Source organism: Pyxicephalus adspersus, chromosome Z (genome assembly GCF_032062135.1).
Source record: "Pyxicephalus adspersus chromosome Z, UCB_Pads_2.0, whole genome shotgun sequence".
Lineage (NCBI taxonomy): Eukaryota > Metazoa > Chordata > Amphibia > Anura > Pyxicephalidae > Pyxicephalus > Pyxicephalus adspersus.
This window is the reverse complement of record NC_092871.1, coordinates 49,672,752-49,694,766: the sequence shown is the minus strand read 5'-3', so window position 1 is coordinate 49,694,766 and position 22,015 is coordinate 49,672,752. Positions and strand designations below refer to the sequence as shown.

At 39.0% G+C, this 22,015-nt stretch overlaps 1 protein-coding gene across 1 annotated transcript in view; it reads left to right on the top strand.

The window, feature by feature from the left end:
* ADAMTSL2 (ADAMTS like 2) overlaps window positions 1-22,015 on the top strand; it is a 45,645-nt gene that overhangs the window by 5,226 nt on the left and 18,404 nt on the right. The window contains exons 3-12 of the mRNA XM_072430198.1: window positions 1,327-1,445; window positions 2,194-2,336; window positions 2,738-2,813; window positions 3,422-3,524; window positions 8,061-8,206; window positions 8,304-8,427; window positions 9,851-9,931; window positions 10,371-10,546; window positions 14,611-14,941; window positions 15,574-15,943. Of these exons, the coding sequence (XP_072286299.1) occupies window positions 1,329-1,445; window positions 2,194-2,336; window positions 2,738-2,813; window positions 3,422-3,524; window positions 8,061-8,206; window positions 8,304-8,427; window positions 9,851-9,931; window positions 10,371-10,546; window positions 14,611-14,941; window positions 15,574-15,943 (1,667 nt within the window). The 5' untranslated portion in view covers window positions 1,327-1,328. The remainder of the gene's footprint in view (window positions 1-1,326; window positions 1,446-2,193; window positions 2,337-2,737; window positions 2,814-3,421; window positions 3,525-8,060; window positions 8,207-8,303; window positions 8,428-9,850; window positions 9,932-10,370; window positions 10,547-14,610; window positions 14,942-15,573; window positions 15,944-22,015) is intronic.

Sequence of the window (22,015 nt, the reverse complement as noted above, 5' to 3'; positions counted from 1 at the left end):
CTGCCAAGGTCGTAAAGACAGAAGTGGAGGGGTTTAGCCTTTTTTTAAAAAATAAAAGGCATTTAATAAAAATAAATATACATATATGTATGTATTATTTCCTGCTCAGGTGATTGGCTAACACTTTTCCCCAGAGGACTACATGGGTTACACTTTAGACAATTCCTGCCATGCCATTTTAAGGGTTGATGGGGTATTTCCTATATCTTATCCACTTTTAAAAGGACAACTTTTCCTATTACAAGGCTTAGATGGCTCAGGTGGTTACAATGCCCCCCACATTTAATTCTTGCTTTCCTTCATCATGTCAAAGTCCTCATTAGGCTGATAATTTCATGCTGTTTTATTATGTTTTTTGTTCATTCTTGTGTATTTTGAATATGAGAGGTGATTAAAGGGTAGAGGCTCCATGCTGCCTGATGAATCCACAAATTAGTTTGGAGAGGCAGCAAGGGGAAGTATGCTTGTCTCTGGACACCACCTCCTCACTGAGCTGCATGTGTCAGTGCAGGATGGGGTGTAACAGTCGGACACATTTCTCAGTAAAACATAAGGTAAAATTGCTCAAAACAGCAGATTTCTGTACATCTGCATCTAAAACATAATTCAAAGTTAACAATAAGCTTTTGGTCACTATAGTTGGCCTGATTTCTTTTTTGAGTGCTATGAGTTGTGTATACTTGCTGTTGCAGTTATCTTACTTTGTCACCTAAAGCTTTACTTCAAAAACAATGGAAAATTACCCTTACAGTTGGGCTACCCTGGCAGTCAGTGCTCCTCTACTTCTCCAATGCCCCATGTTGTGGGGGAGCTCTCAGCATCTTCACATTCAGTGCAGGACTATTGGTCTGGCATTGTATGTGATTATATCAGAGCCTTTAACTGAAAGATTACTTTAGTGCATAGTTAGTGTGTATTTTCTGCAGAGTTCAGGTTTTAAATTGTACAAACTTAAAGATATAACACCAGTATGCATTTTAAAAGCAGATTTAGCATCAGATATGCATGACTAGGTTCATGTGAACTTGTGGCCACCCTCTTAAAGTACATAAATACTTCTAACATACACTTATATTATACTATACTTATAATCTATAAAGATTAATGGATAGACAATGAGCTAGTAACAGAAGAAGGGTGATTGTGAAATCCAGGTTACACAACTATTAAGTGCTGTCTGGGTTGATAGTAAATAATTTTTTTGTCTTTACATTGAACCTAAATGGCAATAATAATGCTATAAAGTAAAAAATTTAAAAATCATTATACAGTTATTATGCTTCTTGTCTGGATATCCTAAGAAAACATTTTTGGTCTGTCTTCCAGAAATGAGCATTATCCTGGGAAACAGACAACTATTTCTATTTATTATATGGAAAAACCTAAACCGGGGATTGATACCTCTCCTTATTGTATTGGGAAATGTCACTTTCTCTATAACACAGGTAAGCATTTGTTTCTATAAACATTGAGGACAGATGTCTTTATTGGCCACATAGGTTGGAGTCCAGCAGTGCCATTCAGTGTGTTGGGTTATTGCTTATTTTCCTCCCCTGAGGGGATTCTGATTCATAGTATTTTATAGTAAGAGAAAAAAGTGTCAATAAAAGTTTTCATAATGGACACAAAATACACCCTGACCTCCAAGATGTGGTTTAGTATTATACTTTGAATTAATATATTAAATATAGGAAACACTTTATATGTTATTTTCAGAGAAGCTCCCAAACCCTTTTTGGTGTTGTTGTATGTATATTGGTGGAAGACTGATATTGTAACATGGTATGGTAGAGTAAACTCATTAAGCATGTGTTAGTGAATAAAGTATATTTGTACATATACCCCTGCCATTAATTAAACATACAAATCAATAAGTACTTTTTAAAATATTGGCTTTGTTTCTTTAGAAAAAAAAAGAATTGTGCAATTCTGAGGAAAAGAAAAAAAAAAAGTTAATTAGTTAAAAAAAAACAGCTCTACTTTTTAGAACTAAGTACCTGGGTTCGTATCCCAGCAAGCAAGCTGTCTACATGGAGTTTGTATTTTTCCTCATGGTTCTGTGATTTCCTCCCACCATCTATAAATATACTGGGAGGTTGACAGGTATATATATGGCCATTGACTGACCAGAGCAGATCATAATTTTTCTGTGTTTTTTTTTCTTTTCAAAACTTGGACATGATCAACACAAAGGACATAACTCAGACGTCCAACAGCCTGGAAGAAGGGGCGGATGTGACAACCTTCTGGTGGGGGGAGTGGACCAAGTGGACTGCATGTACCCGCACCTGTGGCGGAGGAGTGAAATCTCAGGAGAGGCACTGCCTGAGACAGAGGTGGGGCAGCTAAATGCATATTGTTATTCAATGTACAAAGTCTAAGGCAAAAGTTTTCAGCAGCAACAATCATAGTACACAAGAGTTAGCAAGCTGTGTCCAATGCTCTAACTTTTGTGGCCTGTATTAGATATCGTAAAGCCTCAGTGATTTTAGGTTCATATGTAATGTGTTTGACCAAATCACAAATCACTATAATGATGCAAAATGACCTTTTTTGTGTTTGTACAAATAATGTACAAATGCATAGGAAGCCAGGAAAATGCATGTTTTCTGTCAAAAATGTTATTTTGTCCTTGTCTATTGCTGTTTGGACCTCATTAAAGCTCATGCTGAAAATGTATGGTTAAGAGAATTTCCGGAAGTATTTCAGAATAATTTCCACCATTTGATCATTTTAGGAGAAAACTGCTGAGTGGCCTTGGAAGTAAAAATTGTACAGGAACGTCCAAAAGATTCCATCTTTGTAAAGTGCAGGTAAGGATGCAAAAAAATCTCAGTAGATAAGCAGAGAAGTTCAAAGACATAATTCAAAGACAACCAGTCACAATAAAGTTTAGTTTACAAACAAGATTTCCTAGATGTATGATTGTTCCCATTTAATCTCGCCTAAAATGTCTGATAATGACTCTTAAAGCTCAAAGACAGGGCACTGAGTACTCTTTGGGTATTACATCTGTTACCTTGTCCAAGAATTGACATCTTGATAAAAATATTTGCCATCTGCAAGGTCCTAAGTGTGTGGGTAAATGGGAATAAACAGATTTTGTAGTTCTGTAAAATGAATGTTAGCAATCCTGAATGTTATTACTTGACAGCATTACTTGTGCTCAGGAGATGGCACACAAAAGGTTGAAGAGAGTCTTACCAGTTCAAGTATTCCCTTGAAGATAAAAATAAAACCTCTGTGTTACCTATAGCAAACTTTTTCTTTGGCTGTTTTTTGGTTCTATTTTATGCTCTGGAAAAATGTAGTTAATTTTGGTGGCTCGAACAGTAATTGTGTCAAATGTTATGGTAAATGATTTATTCCAAAATTTGTTTAACAAAGTTTTTGGGATTTAAAATATTTTTTTTTCTTCCAGGAATGTCCATCCAACAGCCGCAGTTTTCGGGAAGAGCAGTGCACATCCTTTAATTCGCACATGTACAATGGCAAAACCTACCAGTGGAAACCGCTGTATCCTGGTATGTGGCATCACAAATGGGATTTGCTGGATAAAAGAGCTATACACTGTGTGGATGAGTCCCAAGTTGAAAAGCTATTTTTAAATCTGTGGTTATAATCAAAATGCAGGTTCACTCTAATGTGATTTTTATTTTTTTGGGTTAAAAGTTAAGAGTCCAGCGGGGCAGAGTCTTAAACACTCCAACAGCAAAATCTTTTTGCCAAAATTCCCAAAAGTAAACCCAAGGGAAAAACATTTCCTGAAACAAAGGTGGGGCAGCTGAATATTTTTTCATTGACATAACTAGCAGTGTGGTAATTTTGCAGGACTTTCCATGTTGTCACTTATATCATTATATAACCCAAGAACCAATTTGTTAAACTCACTTTCTGGCCAGAATCAAATAGTAACCATTCATTTTACAAGTGGGACTTCTAAATGTATGTTTACCATACAAATATACCAGGTAATAGGTAGACAGTCAGTCATCAGTATGAGTATGAACTCGACACTTAGTCCTTCCCCCCTGATTGTTGTCACTTAGTTCCCTTTTTCCAGTCTGGTGATTGCCTTTGTTAGGTTCTAAGTGTTGTTCCTAGGAACTTCCCTGTATGGATTCAATATTTGACTCCTGTTCTCCTATTTTTAAATTATTATATTGTTTCTATTAGTCTACTATTGGTACAACTATAAATTACATTGTAGTTGGTAAATTTGAACCAGAACTCTCCTTGTCATCTGAAAAACAGTATCTCATTGGTTTCAATAATTTTTTTTTTAAATTTACAAAGTTTACAAAGTTTTACAAAAAATAGAAACAAAACTAAAAAAAAAATAATTAAAAAATAAACAGCCAATCTTACAATCCGGTATGTACAAAAAAGAAAAGAAAAGGGAGCACCCCCCAAGCTTTTTATAGCTACAAAATAGGATGGCTTAAAACCAGCCATAACACATAACATAATAAACAATGACAAAAAGGGAAAATAAGAAAGGTAAAAGACTGGGGGGGGGGGGGGGGGGGGGCAGGTTGTGCTCAAATCATATACCTCACTCTCCTTCGACCTAGCTTAGTGGGTGTAGAGTGTTATATTGAGAGTAAAGATCAGTCCCGTCCCTGGGGCATACAGTTATCTATCAATGGGTCCCAATATCTCTGAAATTTGGCCATGGAGTCCGTCAATATAGCCCTGATTTTCTCATTAGCCAGAAACCAAGCCATTTTATGTTTTAGGACCAACAAGCTTTGGTCAGTACCACTTTAGCAGAAGTAAACAGGTATGTCAGTAATTTAAATTGGGTACCAGTACATACCAAAGGTCTTAAGTTAAGAAGAGATTCCGCAGGGCGTTTGGGGCCATTTGGTATATACGTGTCCAGAAACATTTCACCTTGGGACACTCCCACAAAATGTGATACAGCATGCCCGCATTCCTACATCCCCTGAAACATTCACTAGAGCGGGTAGGTTTGATCTTGGCTAGACTGATAGATATCATATACCACCTCAACAGTAATTTTATAGTTGGCTTCTACTGCTGATGCATTAATCTCTGCCCCATGCTCCTGCTCGAATGACATGCCAAGGTCGCCTCCCATCTGGCCATATAAGGAAGTGTAGATACCTGCCCCTGTATTTGTGCTTTATATACAGTAAGTATTACCCCCTTTGCAAGCAGGTGATTCACACACATCCTTTAATACCAAATTATATTAGGCAGAGGTGGCAACCCTCCTATACAGGATTAAACAAAATGCTTGATCTGTAGGTAACGAAAACATTCTAAAGAAGGGGCATTGTGGTTTTCCCATATTATTGAGAATGGTAACATCCCAAAAGGACTAATGAAATGATGGAGCCTGTAAAGATTCTGTGCTACCCACCTTCAGAAACGCTGAGGAACCTCCATCCCATGCACAAATGCCAGATTTCCGATAATGGAGGCAAGAGGCCTATGTGGTGACATCAGCCCACATTGGTCCTTCACTGAATCCCAAATCTTGAAGGAATGTTTCAGAATTGTGTTCATTGTGCCGCACCAGGTCTGGGATGTTGGCAGAATAAAATGTATCATAAGAAGGTGATATATGTATGCCCAGATAAGAAAGTAGTTTGTCCTCCCATTTAAAAGGGAAGGAGGCCTGGAGTAACTCTACCATCCCAGGTGATAAAGAAATATTAAGTGCCTTGCACTTGGTCTGATTAAGCTGCAATCTTTAGAAACACTGCAAATGTAGGACACCAGAGGGTTTGTCAAGCTCAGTTGAACATCATCTGCGAAGTTGATCTTCAACCTCCACACTTGTGATATTGGGGTGGTTCTTCACCGCTATTACCAATGCCTCCATTGCTAGGCGACAAAAAAAGCAAAGGCGACAGAGGACAAACCTGGCTAGTGCCCCTGCCTATAGAAAAATAGGACGAGCAGAAGCCTATACATTGTATGAATGCCTTAAGAGAGGCATATGGAGAAGACACCCAGGCACAAAAGTTAGGTCCAAAGCCCCAGTGATCTAACAGGTACATAAGGTAGGTCATAGGACTCAGTCGAAGGCTTTCTTAATATCAAAGCTAAGTAAGAATGCAGGACATTTCTTCTCCCAAGCAAAGTGAATCAGGTGTAATACTCTACAAACATTGTGACCTGCCTGTCTGTGTGGAATATAGCCAGTTTGATCCATTGAAATTATTTGGCCAATCCTCCTGCCAAACCGAGCTGCCAGCAGTTTTGCATCTGGGTTGAGCAAGGAGATCGGCCTATAATTTGACCAGGCAGTAGTGTCCGTGGATGGTTTGGGCAGCATACAAATGGCAGATTCCAAAGTGCTATTATCAAACTTTCCCCCCTGATAAATCTCCTTGAAAGCCTGCACCAGGTGAAGCTCCCCCATATATTTCTTATAATAGGTCGCTGTGAAACCATCTGGCCCTGGGCATTAATTTGATGAAAGCTTTTTTATGGCCTGTGTCACTTCCAAAAGTGTATTAGGGGCTTCCAGGCTTTCCCCTAAAATTTGAGAGGAGGTCAGGTAGTGATAGTGACTCAAAAAATGCATAGCAACTCTATCGAAAGATTGAGGTAACTAATATAGTGTACTAAGTTTCTTTTTTGGGTTTTGGGTTGCTGGTGGGGCCTACACCATTAACTTTAAGGAGGTATGGTGTAAAATGATGGTCAGGGTGCTTCAACCTGTTAGCTAATAGGGTGTGAGCCTTATTGCTATACAGATAGGTTTTAGTTTTAGGCCATCCAAGTTGTCTTTCCGCCATGGAAGCAGTACATAGGTTCATTTGAGTCCCAATTTCCTCCAGGCTGTGCTCTATATCATAGGTGGGGGAAGACTCATATTGATTGCATACATCTGTATATTCCTCTTCCAACTGTACAAGTCATGCCAATCTTTTGCGTTTTGAGTTTGGAGTCGATCTGGATTAAGCGGCTTCTATTGAATGCCTTATGCACCGACCAGAGGGTCGTGGCAGAGGCTCCTAACTCTGGTTCAGTGTAAAAAATTCACTAAGCGTCTCTTGGAGCTTTTGGTGTACTGTAGGGTTGCTGAGGAGCGAGTCGTTAATCGACCGTTGATAGGCATGAGAAAAGTGGCTATAGTCCAAGTCAGATAGGTGTATCTCTCACCAAATATCTGCCAACATCTTTGACCTGATCCAATAAAGCACGAGACGAGGTAGTCTCCTTGTAGAGCACCAAAGGATCAGATGCATTTTTCTCATCCAGCCACCGCATTAGGGGGACAATATTGTCCGTCCCTGCATGTGTTTATGCAAAATATGCATTAGGTGAGTAAAGAATGGTGCATGATTCCTATTGGGTGTATAATAGGACACCAATGTCACTTTAGCATCATTAGGGGTACGTACTAAAATCCAATAACGGTCGTCTGAATCAGCCAGTTGTGCCTCAAGTGTAAAAGGGACCGATTTGTAGATGCCAATGAGGATACCTCTACGTCTCTCTGGGTCAGCTGAGTGCAGTTTCAGAGATGGAGAAGGAGGGCTGTCTGCAAAGAGGCCTTGTTCACTAGATCTTTCTCCAGCTTCTTCTTGGCTCGCGGCAGCGGGGAAACTGCCATCTTGCCAAAGCTGCCTTCGCTGCTAGTTTGGATTGTTTGCGTTTGTTGCAGGACATCATCAGGAAACTCCTGCTTATGATCCGGACATATTCAACAGCCCGCTGGAAGTCAGTACAGGTGAATATTGCTGAGGATGCGCCAATAAAAGCCTTATTTCCTGGTGTATTCTGGTGCTGGCTCAGGAAGCAGCCATTAGCCAGCCCAGCGCATGCGCACTGAAAAACAGTATCTCATTGGTGCAACTATTGCTGACAAGAAGTAAGGTGAAGGCAGGAGTCCTAGAAAGTCTGAGGACCTTGACCAAGTCCCGTCACACAGTTCACATCACAAAAGAACCTTAAGGGTTATTTGAGACCTCTTTCTTGCTCTTTTCCTTACTGGAAAAAGCCTAAATGTGTAATGGAATCTGAAAATTAAATACAAATACCTATTCTATATTTCACCTGTTTTTTGTGCCTCCTAGATGACTATGTGCACATCTCCAGCAAACCATGTGATCTGCAGTGCACAACCAGTGATGGTCAGAGACAGCTAATGGTCCTAGCCAGGGATGGAACATCCTGCAAATACAGTGACTACCGAGGGGTTTGCGTGTCTGGAAAATGTGAGGTTTGTGGAAACAAAACTGTAGACATGGAGACATTCTCAGGAACTATGACCACTTCCCTTTGTGTTTTCCTGATGGCTTCTCTTTCTCCGTCCTCAGCCAATAGGATGTGATGGGGTCCTGTTCTCCACCCACACCCTGGATAAATGTGGTGTTTGTCAGGGAGATGGAAGTAGCTGCGTTCACATAACAGGGAACTACAGGAAAGGAACCTCCCATCTTGGTAAATTAATTGAATTCTTTGTCTTGAAGAATAATGAATTCTCTCTACATGAAGAACAGATATTATTGCTCATAGCATCCAACCAACAAAAAACACAATAATAATTTTAACTTGCTATGGTAAAAAGTAACTTTTTCTTTCTGACCTTTTTGTTTTCTTTTTTTAGTAATGTTTTGATTCATGCTTTGATTAGTTTTGAAATACAAGTGCATGCACAACTATTAGCCTTATAGCAAATTTATAAAAATAGCACTTAAATATATATATTACTGGAATAGGAATAAATGTGACATGAAAAGTGAGAAAGAGGGAGAGCGCGGAAAACAAAACTGGGGGGGAAGGTTGTATTCGTCTTGTATTCAGAAGGTTGTATATGTGCAGTACATAAGTTTTTATTCTTCATAGACCTCTCTGAAATGTTCCGGATTTGGCTAAACTCAGCAGTGTAGAATTATTTAACATCCATCTATGGGCAAAAAATATACCCAGGCCCCTCAATCTTGCACATATCTTTGTCTTACCAAAGCTTCCTCACCTAAACCTGCCATCCAGGTCCTTGTCTGGTCTGTTTCCAGCTGCTTAGGACAGCTAATCCAGCACTGCAAATGTATCTGGCAAGTTCCCAACAGTCCCCTTGCATTGATACCACTGCTGCTGCGTCCAGTTTAAGGCAAAAAACACACATGCACATATAGTAGTAGTTGTAGTTGTAGTCAGCTTTTCTTGTGATCTAAGTTCTTTATTTGGACAGCACAACATTGCCATGGACTGTAACAGCAGCAGCACAGCTTGGTCAAAAATACACCTACATCCTGTTGACTGGCCAGCAAAAGAGCAGCATCACTATCAGAAGCAGCCTCCTCACAGTCAACAACAATACAAAACAAAAACATGTGCATTGGAAACTACTGACTTGCATAAGAATCATGCCATAAATGCAAGTCAAGTAAAGTAAAAGTAATCCTGTATACACTTGCCCTAGATTGTAATCTTTCAGCCACGTGGCTGAACATTAGAGGAAAAGGCAATGCTTTTTCTCTGCACCATCCTATATAGCCTAGGTTCCCTAGTATATGATTGTGCAAAAACAGCCACGGAAGTCACATTCAGGCTTTTTCCCTCAATATTTAATGTACAGCGCTGCGTAATATGTTGGTGCTATATAAATCCTGTTTATTAATAATAATAATAATAATAATAATAATAATATCTGTCTCTTTGGCATTCTGTGTTATCCAATAAATTTGAAGTTCTGAGAAAAAAAACTTAGCATCTGAATTAGTCAAAAGCCATGCCCAGATCTCAAAGGTCTTCTGTTCCTTCTTGAGCCTTAGCTTTACATCCCGACTCTAAAATAATACTTCCTTGCAAGGAGACTAACATTGGTTTGGTTAATCCGCTTTCAATATGTTCTACTTTACAGGGTATTCCCTGGTCACCCACATCCCAGTTGGTGCAAGAGACATTCAGATAGTGGAGAGGAAGAAATCTGCAGATGTCCTGGGTGGGTATAGTTTCATCTTTTCTCTTGTATCACAGTACCATATGTACAGTATACAATCAGTCCAGCATTACAGTGGAACTTCTAGCTCCATTACAGCCCATATTTTTAACACACAAACTTAATTAATTATGGGGGTTCCCACTATATTTTTTTAATTTCACTTTATGGAATATGCAACAGGAGGAGCTGGAACAAAGGTGGACCAGGAAACACTTCCAGGAAAAGAGAAACAGAGCTGGGAATTATGGCAGGGAAATTACACTGTTGGAGTAGCCAAGACATTTAGGTAACCAAGGAATGACTTGTCACACCTGGCTCCAGCTAAAATTATATTTGGTGGAGTGGCCTAATAATACATATTTCCCCAAATGGTAAAAGGTATGACAGTGCACCCTTAGGCGCATCTTTGTATCAAGTTGATCCCTGTCTTTGTTTCAAGCGGTTGCAGATGATTCAGGATACTACTACTTCAATGGAAACTACAAGGTTGACAGCCCAAAAAATTTTAACATCGCCGGGACTGTATTTAAATATCGCAGGCCCATGGATGTGTATGAGACGGGAATAGAATATATTGTGGCTCAAGGACCAACCAATCGAGGCTTGAACATTATGGTAAGTCCTGCTACTTCCTGCCAGCAACAGCTGAGGGCAGCACAGACAATGGACCTGATAAATTTAAGACCAGGCCAACTGTTCCCCCCCAAAAAAGGTGTTCTGGAAACACCCACTCATAGCAGTAAAGTACACTATTTTGTATAACATGAATTATTTGCATTTGCTTTACCTGTTTTAGTCTTTTGCATTCAGTGACAAAAAGTGAGTTGAAGTCCCCTTCTTAGGCATAGAGAAGAAATAAAATAAAAACCTGATAGAACGTGTACACCTTTCTTATTCTTTCTAATGCTAGTGTAGTATTTAAAGTACATATGTGAACCTGTCACAAAGACGTACTGCGCATAGGCAGGCAAAAAAAGAGGTAAACAATTAAATCTTTTAAACTTATATTTTAAAAGGTTTTTAAACTTAAAAGCTAGATTAAATTCATCTCCAGAAGCCACTGCAATAACTTGTGGGATGTGGAGGAGGGTGGGACATGGCTGACCTCAAGCTTGCTGCAAAGTTTTTATTTTCATTCTGAATGTGGCTTGGTTTTGAAGGTTCCTGGACAATAATGGGTTTGAATCATCGCAAGCCAAAGGTATGTGTGGGCACATTATAGTGCTGGCTACTGCATACTATTTCAATAGTGTTTATTAGGATTTTCTCACATAACAAGAAAATAAAAAAGGACACAAACCTGGCATATAAAAGCCAAATACAGGAGATAACATTACCAGTGCAAATTAAAAAAACAAAAGAAAACAGGCAACACAAATTATCAACCATTTCGGAGTGTATCACATATATAAAAAAAGAAAAGGGTGAAAGAGACTCCGGCAGATACAACAGAGTGAGCTGCCACTCCTGCAAAGATTTTCACTGTAATATAATCAAAAAGTAATAAAAGACAACAGAAAACAGGAACATAAGAGACACATCACCACAAGACAAGAACAACAAACAGGACACATCAGGGAAAGGGGGGAAAGGGGGGGGAGGGAGAAGAAAAAACAAAACTAGGTACATGAACTTAGTATAAAACCATTTTAAACATCTGGATTGGATAAGCAGTATGAATTCCAAGGGTCCCAGATCCCATCAAACTTCCCTAGTGTATTCTTAAGGATATGGGTCATCTTATCATTGGCCAAAATCCAGTCCATTTTGGCATAAAATGAACCTATCGGAATGGTAGGAGACTTCCAGGATTTAGCCAGGGTAATCCAAACCGCTAGCAGAATCAGTTTCAAAAGTTTCAATACAGATTTGGGAGCTTCCAGATCACACCAGCTAAATAAAGCAGCTTCTGGGGAGCTTTTCACCTCTCTATCCAAGACCTTAGAGATGATATTAAATATACCATTACAAAAAACTTGGGCCACTAGGCATGACCACCACATATGAAACCTTGAGCCTCTGGAATCACAGCCTCTGAAACAGAAAGGGGATGTTTAGGGATGATATTTATAGAGCCGCTCTGGAACCAAATACCAATAACCAAATAATTTGCCTCTACCAAGGCAGAGTTGAGAGATATTTTTTGAGACAGAAGAGGCCAATGCACTCTTCCCTGGAGAATGACCATCCTAAATCCTCCTCTCAAGAACACATATATCTCAATTTATGTGGGGACGAAATCAGTGTACTATATATTATGGAAATGTGTCCCTTGGTGTCAAGGAGCGTTTTGCAGGAACTCCCAAAGGCTGTAGGACACAGGGGGGCATGGTACCAGCCTAATTTTAGAGTAAACAAAAACCTGAGTTGCCTATAATGGAAATATTCAGTACTGGGAAGCTCCTTTTTACTGACCAGATACTCAATACTAAGCATATCATGTGTATCCAATATATCATAGATCCTTGCAATCCCCTTATTGAACCACCACCTAAAACTAGTTAGATCTTTCCCCGGAGTAAACTCCGGATTATTCCAGAGGGGGGTAAGAGGAGCATGTAAAGAACATAAATCCGGATTAGTCCTATACTTGTACCAAATCAACAGGGAATGTGTTAAGGTTGGACATCCCCTATACTGTCTAAGATTCTTGGGGATCCACATCAGTGATGCCATAGTTCCCCTGGGGATAGCTGTCTCTTTATTATCAACCTATTGCGGTTTAATCCCACATAAGGCTGAGTGGGAAATTTGAGAAATTTGGGCTGCCAGGTAATAATAAGAAAAGAAAGGAACCCCCAGGGAACGAGGCGCCAACATAGTGTGTCTTTGGATCCTACTTTGCTTGCCTCCCCAGATAAAGATCATAACTTTGCTTTGAAGTGATGACAGAATCGTGGGAGGCACTTGAACCGGGAAGGTACGGAATAAATATAAAATCCTAGGTAAGATGTTTCTTTTGACCACTGCTATACGACCTAGCCAGGAAGGAGGGGAAGAAGCCCAAATATTCAGATCTGCATAAATTCTCTTGAGCAAGAGAGTATAGTTAGCTTGAAATAAAGAATGATGGGTGGGGGTTAATTGGATTCCCAGATACTGGAGAGATTGAGCTTCCCAGCATAAATCTAAATTCTCTTTAACCAGAGAAATGCAATGTGCAGAAATGGTAATGTTTAAAGCCTGGGATTTAGATTGGTTTACCTGAAGACCGGATAAAGCAGTAAATTTATCTAATGTTTTAAATAGGTCCTGCAGTGTGACATGAGGGGAGGAGACATACATCAGAACGTCGTCGGCAAACAAAGCACATTTGTGTTCCATCATGCCACACCAAATTCCTTTTATAACTTGATTAGTTTGAATAGCTATTGCCAGCGGCTCTATGGCGAGAGCAAATATTAGAGGGAAAAGGGGGCAACCTTGCCGCCTACCCCTTTTGATATTAATATTAGGTGAGAGAAAACTACCTAGCGAAACATTAGCAAGTGGCTTATTGTACAGAGCCCTCAAAACGTTCAGAAAATGGTCCCCAAAACCCATGACTGACAACACTTTAAATATATGACCAAGATACACTATCAAAAGCTTTCTGTAAGTCCAAGTACAAAAGCATTACTTCCCTTTTGTTACCTTGTCCCAATTAGTATGTAATAAGGAAATTAAACCTATGGTACGTCTTTGTTATCTTTGTTATTCATTTCAGATTACAGTTGATTAAAGAAATTGGCCTATAATTGACCACATCAAAGGTATCTTTTCCTCCAGAGGGAGGGAATTGCCCTCTCTGAGTATATTATATTATTACACCAGATGCGGAATCAACTGGGAACTGAAAGTTTTATAATAGACATATGAGAAACCATCTGGACCAGGGGCACTACTTGATTTCAAACATTTCAATACAGGATTTCCTTCCCCGATATGGGTTTTTCTAAATGAAGGATATGTTTAGGCTTAACTTTGGGCAATTGAATTTCTTTGAAAAAGGTTTCAAGATAAGCCTGCGGTGCATAATATATTGCTTACTATAAAGGGTGGAGTAAAATTCCTCAAAGGAATTATTTTTTCTGGATTTTGGGTACGTTTACCATCTGTTTTTTTGTTTAGGTAGCACAAAATCTTTAGGCCTAGGATTAAGTTTATTGACCAACAACTTTCCAGGATTATCACCCCAGGTGTTAAATCTATGTCCCGCCCACCTGAATGATTTTTTGGCTTTCGTAGTCAATAACATATTAGGTTCAGTACATAAAGCCTCAATTTGATAGCCTCAAGGTGGGGCTATTCTTATGTTGCAACTGCATGGCATGATAGTATTTTATTTTCGTTTCTATAAGTCTATCCCGGGCTTTCTTCTGTTGAGCCACTAGCCTAATAAATTCCCCTCTAATATATGCCTTATGGGCCTCACAATTAATGACTGGGGAAGTATCCCTGGGTACATGAATCATAAAATAGTTGGAAACCAGGCGTTCTACCTTGGCTTGCGTGGCCGGATCTAGCAAGAAGCTCTAATTGAGCCGCCACCGAAAGCCAGGCCGCATAATTCGGAAACCCCTGAGCTGTACCATCACTGGATCATGATCTGACCAGGGGACTAGGCTACTGTATACTAATGCTAGTTTTTCCTAATCCTGGGTTCATGACGAGAAGCAAACACTTGTCTCACTTTGCAGGTTTGGAATCAAAATGGCAAGAATCCCTCCATCACATTCCAGTACACTCTCCTGCGAAGGCCGCATTCACGGATCGCTCAGCCTGTGTATTACCCCTTTCCTGAATCGGAAAGTGAAGAGAGCAAAGAGCTGGAAGAGGATGTGACATCCGGAAACACTACCTATATATCTAACCCCCAAAAAGGCCCGTCAAAAGCAGAGGTGTCTGGCTTAGCGAGACAGACCTCCAAAGAGACACTCAATTCTGCTGGTAGACAACAGACAAATGAAGTGTATGAAGGAGGGGAGACAGTGGACTGTGACCGAAGGACAAAATGTAAACCCATTAAAGGTAGCTTTACAAATGTTGTATGATGTCATGATGATTGCAAAGGCCTATTTTTGTTGATTGATTTTTGTTGACTGTCTCTTCCTATTTGATTGGGCAACAGCAAGAACGCATGGACAGGAAAATACATCATATTCATGTAGTTCTTTTAAGAAGAACATTATTCAAGCATTAAACATAACTCTACTATTTAATAGTAGAACTACTAATCACAGTGCCATTGCAAGTAGGCTATTATTGGACTTGAGTAACTGTAAAGTCATACAATACTGGTTTATTAGGCAGGGTACAAAGCCTGCACATATAATGACACCACAATACAAATATGTTATCCCTGGAAAAGCTTAGGCATCTGATCATGCGTTGTATGTTAATTGATAAGACTGGAGTTCAACTTCAGTTACACAGCTTTAAATTTTTACCAGAGCAAATGCCTACTTTATTTAGACTGGAATTTCATCAGTCCATATATTTACTTATCATATATATTTAGGGGTTTGACTCACCAAGTAGCCAAAGGGTTAGCATTACACCTAAGCAACAATCATTCACATATGGAAGTCTTTAACTGCAACCTTCAGGACAGGTTTATTTTAAAAGCAATTTTTAATGCCTTTCTAATTTCCCCTTTGTAGATATAAACACAAATCAGACGACTTACATGACTGATGATGGGGATCAAGATGCCACTCCCCAATTTACCTCAAAGGAGTTCCTTTCTGGAAATGCTATTATGAAAAAGTTCTCTGCCAAGAGCTCTGACTCCAGAGAACTTTTCCACAGCTTGAACAGCAGTGTCATTTTCTCACAGGGGGAACCTCTAAATTCTGTGGAACCCAACCTGGACAATCTGTATGTTGACTATGACGACAACGGAGAGACAGCGCCTTTCGATCTAAACGTCACCTTCCTGGAACTCAGCATTGACCGCGCCATCAACACATCTGCTGAAACTCAGCTAAGCAATACAACCATCATTGCAAACAACAGGACTCAGAAAGGCAGGTAAGATAACGTTGGAGTCCACCAGAATTACAGAAAGTCCCAAATAGCATTTTGAAGTTTGGAATGCACCAATAAGTAACTTACTTTTTTTCTTTACTAATACTCACAGATCTGGAGGAATATAAGAACTATGTTTGGTTATAATTTGTGTTTTTGACATGCCTTTTACAGATGATTTGCAGTAGACAATTCAAAGCAACCATTAGATGACACTTAACCTACCACAGGCCCGGAACATTGCTCCATTTCCAGGTGCCAGCTACATGGCTGGCATTTTACAGATTAAGCTAGATGCTGTTGCTGTTTTTTTTTTCTTTTACCCTGGCATGCTTTGCCTTGAGTATAAAACTGCAGCTTTTCCTTGAGTGCCTTTGACATCACCAGGGACCAAACATGAATCCTTAACAACATTTCTTGCCTTGAGGCACTTCAGCATTCTGACATGCAATCCACAATGAATTTCTAGATATTCAGTATGTCTACAGAATACCCTGCAATTCTGTTGCTTTATTTTAGTTAGACTGCTATCTTTTTGACTTTGTCACAGTGCATAATGCCAGTGCATTACCTGGACTTATTTTTAGTCTATACTGCAGTTACAGGTAGACATAAAACAAACACTGATGAAGCAAAAGTTCTTCACTAACCTATGGCAACAAAACCTGCAAATCCGCTATTTTGTATGTTAAATCTTTTTTTACTAAAAAGTTTTTTCAAAACAATTGTTAAGTTCGAGCTGTGGCAGATCCATTTTTTTTCGGGATAATTTGTGAGCCTTAAGTGGCTTACAGAGAATGACACAAAGCTGGAAGAGCATGTCAGAGCTTCAACTTGCATACTAACAAAATAAATAGATTTTCAATAGGACTTTGTAGTGTATGCATTAGTGTTACCATTTAAGTGGCCATCATATGTATAAAGAGAACCTGTCACAGTTAAGACTCCCATCCACTGTTGAAGGCGTGCATGGCAAGATTTTTAAAAGCAGTGTTTATGCATTAGCTTTGCAGTTTCTTCATGTATCAGTTAGTTTTCTGTATAAAGTTCATTTTTTTAAAACATAGTCTATGAGAGAGAAAAAAGGAGGGAAAAAGAACTAAGGAAAAGAATAAAGAAAGGTGTTAAGGACAGGCAAGCATGAAAAAGCAAGGCAGACAGAGCAGCTGGAGGAAAAGCAGAAAGGAGACGGAAAAGGGGATAAATAAGTAAATTCAGAAAGCGCAAGAATGAGAAACAGAGGGGTAGATAAAGAGACAATGAGGGGGAAAAAAAGAAAGCAATAAGAAGAAAAAGGAGGAAAGGGGAGAAAAGATGGAGAGGAAGAAAAGGATTATAAGGAGCAAGCTGGGAAAGGTAAGGATGGGGAGGAGAGATAAAGGCAAGGGAAGAGTCCGAAAGAAAGGATACAGAAAGCAAAATGAAGAAAGAGAAAAAAAGAGAGAGAGAAATGGAAAGTCAGTTCCTTGTCATTCCTCCCTTCTTCCCGCAGCCTGTTTAAAAGCAGATCATTCTTTGCAGCAATTACAAAGAGACATGTGTCTAGAGAGACAGTCTAGACAGGACATTATTAGCCTGGAGTTTAAATAGTATATTCAGTTCATTTTGGAATGCAAAGCATAGGTGTCCTCTACAAAATGTCTAACATACTTTTTTACATGTGAGAAAGCTATAGACCAGTTCTTCTTGACAATTTTTTTTAATATAGATGAAACCCCTTGAAATAACTTTTAGGTGATTAGGGAACCCCTGATATAATTACTATATCCATAGCTCACAGTATATTAGTGTGGTGGTCATTTGAATAAATGTCACCCTTACAGATAGCCAAAAAAGATCATTGGTACCAGTTAAACTAAACAGAGTGTGACAAATTTCTCATTGCGTAAGGAACCCTAAGCAACCTCTGGATGAACCTTGGTTGAGAAAAAACTGCTGTAGACTAATATATATATCATTGGGTGAACATGTGAGCTGTATATTTATTCTGGGCCAATAATTCAGAAGGTATTAAAACTGAACTAAAAGTGAAGTCCCACTATGAACTTTTGCAATTCAGACAGGAAGTTTTGCAGAAAGGTACAGATAATGTGGGCTGAAGATCATCCTATTGTATGTACAGCTCTGCGTAATATGTTAGCGCTAGATAAATCCTGGTTTTTAATATTAATAATAATATTAATAATATTAATAATCTTCAGGAAGTAAAGAAAATGGCAGGACCCTGCGATGGAACAGGAATAGGTGAGTAATCCCAGGTTTAGCTCCACTTTAAAGGCTACAGATCAGAACACCAACCAGGCAAAATATATATTTTAGAACCAGGTCAGTAATGGTATCCTACATATTTTAATGTTACATACTTTAAAAAGGGGGCTTCTGGATATGTACCCCTTCACCCAGGCCAATAAATTCAGGGATACATTGGTAAAATGAATAAAGGAAGTATACATACCTTTACTGACAGAAACACAACAGCTGCTAACTGAAGATTATTTATGTCCCAGAAGTAAGTATACATCAATCACATTGTCCAGTGATGTAAATCCATTGTAATTGCAATGATCTGATAAATGATCTCATAAACCCGTTGCACTTCTAACGCTAAATGACAGATTCACTGACACCTTAGTATTGCATTTTAAAATTTGTATTTATGATGCCTATATTATTTATAATTGAATTCAACATACAAATTTGCAATTGCTCCTCCTGGAGGCTGTAGAAAAAATATTCCAATTGGAATCCTTGTTTTAAACCAAGCAGTGTGTGTGTGGGAGTGAGAGATTTTTTTATTTGGCTGGTTAAGATAGGTGGCCCTATTAACAAATAGTAAGTCAGGGTGTGGGAGGTGTCTGTGGTATGCAGGTACCTAGAATTCCTTCCCACCAAAACTTAACTTTAATGGCTGCTGCAAAAGCTCAATTTGTAGTTCAGTCAGTCCTGACCTACAGACTTACATTCTGAAAGTAGCAGTGGAATACAGTAATTATTCAAAAAAGAAAGCCAAGCTTTTATAAGCAATAATGTGCATACATTTTTACACTGTATTTCAACACAAGACTAGAACACATTGATAAAGTTACTGGCATTAAGCTAATTACTTTCTAATAAATTTCAGAAAAAAAATCTCCTTTAAAATGTCCCCAGGAACCGCCTGGTGCTGGAAGTCGATATAGCCATCAGGCAGGCAAGCAGGCAAAGCTCCACTGAGAAGGAAAACTTAAAACCGCACACTGCCCTGCTCATTTATATTTCAAAATAAATAGGATTCTGTTTCTTTTAATGATAGACTCTGCACACTGGTGCTTATTTAGGAGGCTGAGCACCGTGCAGGGATACGTGGTTTCTTCCTGCAAAGTTTTATAGCAGTACCAAAGTCAGGCAGCGTAAGTAACAATTTTCTGACGCACGTAAAGTTGGGTTAGATACTGCAGAGACCAGTTTAGCGGCCCTTGCCAAGGATTAGATTCTGCTGTGTCTGTGTCCTTTTTTATTTGCCCACACCAAACCACACAGAGAAAATAACTGAGGTAGCAGCAGCCCGAAGGGTAAACCTGCAGGACGCAGACATGTAAAGATATGTCTGTGGGCACCTGAAACCTGCAATAAAGTTATACGATTGAACATTTTGCAGAAAGACAGAAAGATTGGTTCAGATTAGATCAGTTGTGTGGACAAAAAAATCATATTTAAAAGGAACTCCACCCAAAGCTTGTACATTAACCTGTGGGGGATAATTTTTGCTATTCTTCCCATGGGCTTAATCATAGAGAAGAATACCTGTGTATTGTGTTTTTTAGTTTGATTTCAGTTGCAGTATAAAAGCCTTTGTGCTGAGTGGGAGCCTTACTTTTCTTCTCCTCTCTCTTTGCACCTTTTACTGAGTCAGACCAATAGATCTGCATTCAGCAAAACTCAGGCTCTCTGCTACTAGTAGAGCTCTAAATCTTGGAGGATGTATCAGACCTCTGCAATATTACTACTCTGAAGAAAACAAGCTTTTTTACTCAGGCTGTGACTTCTTTAGACGAAAAACAAATTGGAAAACAATGAATTCCTATTTAGCTGATTTAATCTTCAGGTGAATTCCAGGTATATTTAACAAACTAAAAATAAAAAAACTCATTAAAATATACAGCAAAATAACAGACTGCAAAAAATTGATACCAAGTTACATTTGTTTTATTAAAAAAAAAATCCTCAGTAAACATTTCCTTAATAATTATTAACATGACAAGATTTTCTGGGGAACGATCAGTGCTTTCAGAGTACAATCCTCTGGCTGTACGCCTAAATGATTGGATGAACATGCAGTTCAATATTCATAATGCAAGTTGAGAGTTTCATATATTAGCAGATTTTATATATTTAGAACGTATATATTCTGCTCAATTCTGCATAAATATTCCCCAAATAATTTACAAGGTTAATATCTGTTCAGCAAACCTCAGGTGCGAGGAGCGTAAATCCTAGGAAAGCAGAGAATTGTACTTTACTGCAAACTCTCATCATCAAGTCACACTGCCAAAACACCATTTAATACCAGCCCCGGACAGTAGAGCGCCCACCCAGGGAGGTCAGAAGACACATGAAAGGACTTCACCATCATGGTTATGCCCCAGACAGCCTTAACATTCAAATTTTCCTACTTTATAATTTGCAGTATGTGGCGCTGCTGTTCCCTTTTCATTATTGAGGCATTTGATTACTTCTCCTTTCCTTATTTTGTGACCTTTTACTTTGTTGCGCATACCTTTACTGTTAGGTGTTTCTATTCAAACCACACTTCTATTAATAAAACAAGTTATAAAAATGTTAATTACTTTTTATTGTAACTATGCAAGTTACCCTTAACTTGCTTATTTTCTAGTGAGCTTGTGCAATGTTTTAAGGTGACAATAAGCTTGCCAGTGACATTCATTCTATATATATCTTTTTTGCTTTGCCGCAAGTCGCTGAAGGGGAGGAATTTGCTAAAGCAAACGTAATGATATAGTGCAATTTGGACCTTTCACTGCAAGCTAAAAATCAAAAATTAGAAGTGGAAATATGCAGCATGTAGAGCCTGAGAATTGAATTCAGTTGCCGTAGTTTTGAATTACTATTAACCTGATATGTTGGTACAAAATAATGCGACCTGATTTCCTACAATAAATTCATATAAGCCTGGGAAAGGGTTGGCACAATCACAGGGACCCATTGTGGGGTCTAGAGATTGCCATGTGAATAGTTATTGATTAGGTTAAGCCAAGATGCAGAACACAGGTCAGCAGTGTCCGCTAGCTGTTAGTGTCCTCATGCTTGCTTGTTAAGAGAAGCTATTTTTCACAGGTCTTGGAATTAATGGGCCAATCTATTCATTCTCATTAACACACTGACATGAAGCCTCCAGCAATGATAGCAAAGAGTCATCCTGTTTTTTTTTTCAGGTGTGCTGCATTCAACTTTGTCCTCTGGACACGTATGTTCTTTTTGGGAGTATGCTACACACTTGGACCTAAACTGAGAACTTGGTTTAGGAATACTCTAAAAAAAACTCTTATGTCACCAGGTGACAAATTTCAATTGTGTAAAGCACATTTAAGAGTGCATAGGCTTCCCCTTGTTCTCTTTCTACTTCAGTGACCCATCTACAATCTCATAGGGATTTTTTCCAAAAGATGAACTTTGATTTGCGTTGATGGTTTTCTTTGAGCTGTGCATGGCTTAACTAAAGATGTCATGAAGAAGCAGGTTGAGAGACTTTTTATTCCATCTTTCTCTGTTTCCTGACCTCAATATGTGACACCTGAATCTTGCCGCTAGTTTCCAAGGTAACACATTGCCAGGGTTTTTTTGTGCATTGAACATTTGCAAAATCTGTTGCAGTTCTAAGTATCCTTATTGTTGGCCTTGAATTTTGGTCTAGTTTTGGAGAACACCCCTTCCCATATTTACCAAGGCGCTTTGGGAATCCATGTTGTCCATGTTGTCATGTCATGTTGTTACCACAGTAGTGAGTCACAACTAAAAAGTGTCTGTACCACATCCTCTCGACTCCTCTCAATTTTTGTAGACTGGTGTGCTTAGCTG